Here is an 8,118-nt window from a genome sequence, read left to right on the forward strand (position 1 = left end):
TAAAACGGTTAACACGGACCATTTGACAAATCTAAGAGAGGTTGGCCATGACTCTGATGGGCTGGGTGTTTTTGGGTTTGGAGGAAGCAATCCTCTAGAGCAGCTGGGGCTATTTATGAAACATGATGAGGATGAAGATGAAGCCGACCTGCTTTGTTTTCAAGATCCCAGCAACGAAGTAGAAGAGGGTGAAATTGACTGAGATTCACGAGTGTTGTAATTGGGTAATAGCAGCAGCCAGTGTACATGAGAATCAGAGAGTTGTTGTAAAAAAAACGATTAGTTAGATTCAAAAATGTAAACCAGCTTTTTTTAATCGGAGTAAACCACTGACACTTTATCTTGTGAGCCTACAAAACCGATGAGAGAGGAGTATATGTCTCTAAATATTTTACTCTAGAGTTTGCTATATATAGCAGTGACATCGTAGCATCCAACCATACCTACAAGGAAATAATGTTGCAGAAAAGCTCAGTGCATTCAGTTTTTAGGTAGTTTGCATTTGGAGTTAGGCAGACTGCCCTTTTTAATATGATAGATTAGTTTGGCCAGTCCCCCAATAGGTGCTATGATCATCAGTACAACCCCAAGACTGATGAACAACTGCAAAAGAGAAAAGAGTATCTAGCTGTATTAGCTTATAACATAATTTAGCTTTTGATAGTATATATCATACCAGACAGATAGAGGGAACTGTTTTAGAGGATATTATTATTTCTGAAAAGAGATTTTAAATTATTTCTTTTAATGAACATCAATAACTATAACGGTACAGAATTGCTCTTCGATATTATTATTAGTACTAGAAAGTAGAAACGAAAACGGCGGGTAGTTTAACTTCACGACTCGGTCCATTTAACTACTTACTACTACATTAGAATTAGAATGAAGGGAACTAAACAGAAACCAAACCTATTTCTTTCGGTTCTCTCACTTGTCACTTCCCTGTTTTGCTCTACAGGTTCACCCAATAACCTGGTTATACCAAGACCGTAGTGGGCGTTTTCACTGACAAAGCTGAAGCACCAAAGCAAAAGTAATGGCTCTTCAATCTCCTCCTCAACGAACCCTTCTTCTCGTTTAGCTTACTTTTCCCTTGCTCCGTAACCGCAGGCCTGTTCNTATGCTCGCATCCATCATCACTCCCTTCTGTTTAAGATCAACCATGCTCGAAGTTGATGACGTGGAAGACGAGTGGATGGATATTTTCGAGAAAGAACTAGAACGAGACCGCACTGTGCCAATCCGCTTCTTCTTGGCCCTTGGACTCGACTGGTTACTTCTGACCGATAACGTTCTTTTATTGTTATTATTAGGCAGAGCAAGCGAGCCAGTGCTGCTGCTTTTTGAGAATCTCTGTCGGAGAGGAACCGGAGTTTCTTGCGCCTCCAAAGCTGTCGAAGCGATGCTTATCTCAGAATCGTTCTTGGAATGGCCTGGTTGCTTCTTGGCTCGGGGCCAGTGGAAAACGCTCTTCAGTCTCTCCGTTGCAGAGTTAATAGACGCGTTTCTGCATTTCTTGAAATGATGATTCTCATCCATCACGTTTAGCTGACCAATCTCAATGGAACATGAGCTGGACCTCACGTGTCTAGCAACAGCATTCTTGTCTGGCGCAACATCAAGTCGGGTGCTTAGGAACATGTCAGCGTCCGACGTCTTGAAACGAGCTCCTGGGCTGTAAAAGTTTCCTCTGTCCTTCAAGTGAGACGCGACCACACTCGTGATGCTTTGATCACGAGAACTGAACATCCCTCCGGCTGATACCAGGCGTCGGAACAAGAGATCCGAGGTAGGAGATAGCGGCTTCTGCCTGATGAGATCAAGGGGAGTCAAACCAGCGTTGTCACGTATGTTAATATCAATCGATTTCACAGACATGAGCATCTCAACGAACTCCAGAGGAACATTCCCAGAGATAGCCAAGTGAAGAGCCGTGCGTCCCTCGTTGTTCCTATAATTCACAAAATCTCCTTGAGATTTGGAGGCAGCGGATGTGATCAGACGGTTCATGAGCTCCGTGTGCTTGTCAAGCCTCTCGAACGCCGGAGCCTGGAAACCGGAGATTCCAGCGTGGAGGAAAGTGTCTCCGGCGTTGTTTCTAGCGTGGATCAAAGACGGAGACGCAGAGATCAGAGCGTCAACAAGATCAGCGTGGCCACGGTAGGCAGCCACGTGCAAAGCCGTGTTCCCTTGGTTGTCCACAGCCTCGACCAAACCGTATAAAGCCACAAGCTCTTTAACCACCAGAGTATTACCTTTGGCGGCAGCAGCGTGGAGGATAGTGGAGCCCTGCTTGTCTCGGAAGGCCAAGACATCTTCAACAGAGCAATCACTGACAAGCTCTTTGAGAAGGTTCAAATTGCCTCCTCTGGAAGCAGAGTGAACCGCTCTGTTCTTCATCTCCCACTTGTAAGCCGCCGGGATATCACCGGCAGTTTGCTGGTCGAAACCGAACCTCGGAGCAACGGCGAAATCGTAAATGAGGCGGAAAACGTGGTCGTTCTTGCTTCTGGCAGCTGCGTAGAGTATGTCAGTGACGCCGTACTCTCCTTCGCCGAACACGAGAAGAGGGTTCCTGTCGAGGAGATCGCGAACAAAGGAAAGATCTCCGGCGGAGGCTGCGGTGTACATAAGCCAGCCACCGTACCCAGAGCGGATAAGAGTGTTGCTCTTGGATCTCGCGCCGCCCTCGTCGCAGGCGGAGAGGAGCTTCTTAGCGACGCGTGATCGGCAGGCGGAGACGTCGTGGAAGAGAGAGTCGTCGTCCCAGACGGTCTCGAGGCGGCGAATACGGCGGAGGGAAGTGAGCTTCATGAGGTTGTTGGAGTCTATGCGGAGAAGCTCGCGGACTAGATCGTACTGGCAGTTGGCGGCAGCGTAATCAATGGGAGTAGCGTACCACCACTGATCGCCGGTGCTCTCCCACCGGAGAGGGAAGTAGGTCGGAGGCATAAAGAGTTGCAGAGGAAGAAGAAGAAGAAGATTAAACTTGATTTCTTTGGTGGTCACCGGAAGTATATTATCTGTGGAAACTTATATTTTACTCTTTATTACTTAGCAAAGCATAAAATTTGGAGAAAATATATGATCGTTACAACTACACTATAATAATACAACTGCGTTGTCTACTACTACTACTACTAATAAGTACTACTGTATAAATAAAAGAGACACTCCCCAATTTGATTTGTAACCGAACCTAGAAATATCTGCTATCTTTATTACCAAATTTCAAGGAATTATTATTAGATGTTTTTTTTTTTTGAATATAAATGTTTAACGCGTAATCATCATCATCATCAAGGAGTACAAAAAAATGCGATTTAAAAATAAATTTACAGAATAATAACGTGGGGAAAGATTGATATCCATAAATAAAAGAGAATGTGGAAGAAAAGAGTCGTGTGGTGTGAGAAAGGCCTAATTCTATAAAGTGGAAAAGGACTGATGATTGTTATGATGGAGACACATGGAACCACAAATTAAAAAAAAAAACTAAACTAAAATGGAGACCTTTTTTAAACAAAGCCCTGAGTTCTCTTTTTACATGGTATCAAAAGCTCCACTACTTTTTTCTCGAGGTAATAATAATCGAATTGGATTAATCCAAAGCATGTCTCTCGAATCATCAGAATCTTTTATTTGATATCCGAGAATTTTAACATTTCATACATCGTTACTCAATTTTATTTCAGGATCTGAGATCATTGGACTTGTTATTATTGTATCCGTTAGATTTTCAATTTGAAGTTTCTGTAAATACCGTTATGCTAATGTAAGTGTAAGTTGAGACATTAGATATAATGATGTGATAAGTATGAATTGTAGGTAAGATTAGTAGTAGTTACTAGTTATTAAACAACAGATAAGGGTATCTGCTTTTAGTATAAGCCAACGTAACAAAATATTTAATGTGTGATACGATTACGGGGTGGCCAACCACGCCCAACCCAATCAAAATCAATGCTCTCATTATATTATTATAGTGTAGTTGTAACGACGCTATTAAGGACAAATTCTGAATCAGCCAGCGGTTTAGAATGTTTTTGATTCTTTTTCTCCACCTCCCCCTCGTGGTCTTTAGAAATCATGATCTTGTATTTCATAATTTTATCATTATTAATAACATATATAAATCAAAGATTAAGCTAGTATATACTATTTAAGAAAAGAAATGGAAAACATGCAGAAATAAAAACAAGATACGGTTAAGGTGTCAAAAGAGGAAAAATAGGCATGTGATGAGAAGAAAAAGTTAGCTTTATTATTTTTTTGTTATACCCATATAAAAAGCATGTGATGATGAATGGAGTGGAGAGGTGTCTCCTCCTTTCCAAAACTCTTAAAAACTTTCATGGGCATATGGGATATGTATAGAGCCATAAAGGAAGGAATCATAAGTAGCAGAATATCATCATCGAAAGAAATACATAACTTAGATCTTAAACAGTTCAAATTGAAACTTACCCACCCAACCATTTTCATTCATTCGTATAGGTAGTTTAAAGACAGACAAAGGATGGTTTGGGTCTAGTTGTGTTTATAAACCAGTAAGTTGACAGCCAAACCAATATGAAATTGTCACTGAGCAAATCAAAGCAAAGAAGAGCAATAATGGAAGAACAAAAGGGAGATAATGATGCAAAACTTTGCTTTACCTTTCTTTTGAAGGTATTATTAAACCCCACAAGAGGTAGACAACAAGAGTTGGTATCCACCTAGCGAATAGTGATGTAATATTATCAGTAAGCGAGCTAGGTCCCATGTAATGCTATTACAATGAATCTGATTGTTAAATGGATCAGGTACACACCAGCAATATCTATAAGAACCGAACAAATCATCTCCTCCTCTATCCGGAGAAGGATTTGTGCTATAGCTACACCTATCACTCGGTTAAACAAGAGCCAAAGACAGAATCAGCAGTTACTTGGATTTACTAATATAAAGAGTCGGAAAGGATCAAGAGAACTTACAAGAGCATAATGCTACCCCTGACTCTAAAATGTAACTTAAACAGAAAGAACGTACTTAAGTAGCAAGCATGACAAACCCAATTTGTTAATCAAGGCTCCACATTCAATTAAGCAGAGAAAAGAAGAAGAGGAAGCAGCAAACTTTTGGAGGATATACTCTCTCTAATAAAGAGTCTGGAGAACTTACAACAAAAGAACATCATCATACTCTTTTCCGAAATGTAAATCTAACTGAACGAATTTTACTTATTAGCAAAAGCATAGTTCAAGAGCAGAGAGTGAAGAAACACGAATCTTACAAACTGTATGACGTGTCAGTCAGTTCTTGGCCTTGACGGAGTTGTTGTCCTTGATTTTAGCACGAGTGTCGAGCTTGACAAAACGTTTGAGATGATCATAGGGAAGGGTCTCGACGTTCTTCCTCCTGAGTTCACTAAGAGCAGGGCGCTTATCGAGGAGATGCCAGAGCCATTGAGGGTAATCAGAATCAGGCAAGATCTTGGGATCAGATCCTTCTTTGAGAGTATTGGCGCCGACAACAGTGGTGGATTTGATCTCTTTGCTCAAGCTCGAACCTTTAGGAGCATCGCCGCCTCCTCCTCCTCCTTTGCCACCTTTCTTGGCTTTGCTAGCTGCTGCAGCGAACGTTCTCCGGATTAGGTCCTTGGATGATCCGCCGCTAATCATTCCAATACGCTTCATTTCCTACGCACACAGCCATCAAATTTTTTTAAAATCATTTTCCAGAAGAAATTAGGGTTTTAGATGCTGCCTAGCCCTATGTGCTTATTGATCCAGAAACTTTGTGTAAAATTACAACAACAAGAGAGAGAGAGAGAGAGCAAAATTAGGTATTGTCAATCGATTCACACAAGCCCTTTGGGAAAGAGAGAGAGAGAGAGAGAGAAAACTTACGACCGACCACTCGTGATGAAGAAGAAGAAGAAGAAGAGAAGCTTTCTCACTGACGACGAGTTTCAGAGCGGCGGAGCGGAGAAGACCAAAAACACAACAAACCAACACTCTTTTTCCACTTAAGGCCCAAATCTNCCCCCCCCCTACACACACAGCCATCATTTTTTTTTATTTTTTATCATTTTCCAGAAGAAATTAGGGTTTTAGATGCTGCCTACCCCCCCCCCCCCCCCCCNNNCCAATGTGCTAATTGATCCACAAACTTATGTAAAATTTTACAACAAGAGCGAGCAAAATTAGGTATTTTCAATCGACTCACACAAGCCCTTAGGGAAAGAGAGAGAGAGAGAGAAAACTTACGACCGACCACTCGTGATGAAGAAGAAGAAGAAGAAGAAGAAGCTCTCACTGACGACGAGTTTCAGAGCGGCGGAGCGGAGAAGACCAAACAAAACACAACAAACCAACACCATTTTTCCACTTAAGGCCCAAATATTTTTGTATTGGGCCCAAAAATAAACCAAATTCTAAAATAATTAAAAAGGCATAAAAAGAAAGAAACAGTCTTTTGTATAAGTTAAGTTAACCCACAAACAGCCTAGCATTTCTCCTTCGGTTATACATTAAGCCATCTATCTACACATGATTCAACCAAACACGATACCTACCACATAGTTATATACCTATGATAATCGATAGATTTCAACACTTGTGGCTGAAAGAACCATCGGGCTCGAGAGTACTTCAGCGACGAACAAAACAGACTGATGATTGCGGTCGTTCAATCTTCTCTATCTTGAGATCAATTATAATAATATTTGGTGACGTGTCAATTTTGGTGAATAAATTAAAACCGATGAATGTTTCTGTAATAACAGCTGTGATTTGTGAATAAAAGAGACAATCCGAAATAGGGAGACGTACTTTGCACTTTCCATCACACCAAATTAATTAATTGTGTATATATATATAAAGGACAAAACAAACTAAATGGGGAATATTATTGTAGTATCAGTTATATAATTATCTGATTCATATAGGTTAGCTGTTTGAGATCAGCAGCACACAACGTACAACTTGGAAAACCAAAAGACAAAAGGGATATATATTAGAGGACGAAAGCCAAGAGAGTAATGAACGTAGAGGTGATTAACTCTGGGCAAGTGGCGGCGTTTGGAGGTGGTGGAAGCGTCTTGGGTTCGCCAAAGTGAGCAGTTGTTGGTGCTGGAGAAGGAGCCATTGGAGGAGGAGGAGGAGGAGAGCGTTTGCTTCCACCACCGTAGGAGGATTCGGCCAACATAATGAGCATTGCCAAGACGAGAACACATATGACTAAGCTGAAAGATCTCATTGCTTGCAATATTTGATCATCGATCGTAAAGGGAATATAGTACTTATATATACACTTGAAGTGTCGACGGGGAGGGAGAATGAGTCTATCTAATTCGTGTCGTGTGGGCCGGGGCCGGGGGCAGCAGAGAGAGAGCGTATCAGAATATGGTACGGTAGTGGCTAATTAAACCCGTATAATACTTTAAAAGTAACATGACTTGTTCTCCTAGAATTTGAATGACACCGTAAAATTCAAAAAAGACCAAGTGATCACTAATTACTTTATTATACTAGTAATGAAATATAAAAAATATGTATCAACTATTTGTAAAAATGCTAATAATCAAAGGTATCATTGACTTGTCTCTAATACTAGTATAAGATTATACAGACTAATCAAGTTGAGTATTGTTGTTGTTGTTGTTGTTGAGGAGGTCTTGTAGTAGAAATAGACTAATCAATTACTCTCTCCATTTCAAAATATAAGATATTTTGAGTGAAAGCAACGCAGATTAAGAAATAACTACTTAAAAAAGTTTAACTAATCATAAACAAAATTACATAAAATAAATAATAATAAAAAATATAAAAGTAATCTAAAAGTTATATAGGAAGTTAAAAACATTTTATATTATGAAACAAAGAAAAACCTCTAAAACATCTTATATTATATGAAAAAGAAGGACATTTTATATTATGAAACGGAGGGGGAGTAATATTTCTTTTATTGTATGTTTTTGTAATTGGCAAATTGTACTTAAAGAAGTAATCAGTAAATGGGTGAGATGAGAGAATAATAAATAAAAACTAAATTTGATAACGCTGGCAGAGTCGCCGAGTTTTGGAGGTATATGTATGTATGTGTGTAAAAAAAAAAAAAAAAAAAAAGGGG

The 8,118-nt window shown here is 40.0% G+C and overlaps 3 protein-coding genes and 1 pseudogene across 4 annotated transcripts in view; 1 reads left to right on the plus strand and 3 right to left on the minus strand.

The window, feature by feature from the left end:
- Positions 1–340, plus strand: part of LOC104763715 (transcription factor GTE9) — a 4,393-nt gene extending 4,053 nt beyond the window's left edge. Inside the window, exon 12 of the mRNA XM_010487064.1 lies at positions 30–340. Coding sequence (XP_010485366.1) covers positions 30–202 — 173 coding nt within the window. The 3' untranslated portion in view covers positions 203–340. The remainder of the gene's footprint in view (positions 1–29) is intronic.
- LOC104763714 lies at positions 284–3,226 on the minus strand (annotated as a pseudogene).
- LOC104763713 (39S ribosomal protein L54, mitochondrial-like) lies at positions 5,102–6,345 on the minus strand. 2 transcript variants are annotated; one of them, XM_019241181.1, is made up of 2 exons: positions 6,255–6,345; positions 5,102–5,684 (listed from the first exon to the last, which is right to left on the minus strand). In XM_019241181.1, exon 2 carries the CDS (start codon positions 5,679–5,681, stop codon positions 5,298–5,300), a length of 384 nt encoding a protein of 127 aa, XP_019096726.1. In that variant the 5' UTR covers positions 5,682–5,684; positions 6,255–6,345; the 3' UTR covers positions 5,102–5,297. The 2 variants fall into 2 exon arrangements, with proteins under 2 accessions (XP_019096726.1, XP_010485362.1); XM_010487060.2 differs by lacking the exon at positions 6,255–6,345 and adding an exon at positions 5,895–5,986.
- On the minus strand, positions 6,878–7,254 carry LOC109130976 (wiskott-Aldrich syndrome protein family member 2). Its single transcript, XM_019241215.1, has one exon. It carries the CDS (start codon positions 7,243–7,245, stop codon positions 7,003–7,005), a length of 243 nt encoding a protein of 80 aa, XP_019096760.1. The 5' UTR covers positions 7,246–7,254; the 3' UTR covers positions 6,878–7,002.

This window comes from Camelina sativa, chromosome 19, assembly GCF_000633955.1.
Source record: "Camelina sativa cultivar DH55 chromosome 19, Cs, whole genome shotgun sequence".
Taxonomy (NCBI): domain Eukaryota; kingdom Viridiplantae; phylum Streptophyta; class Magnoliopsida; order Brassicales; family Brassicaceae; genus Camelina; species Camelina sativa.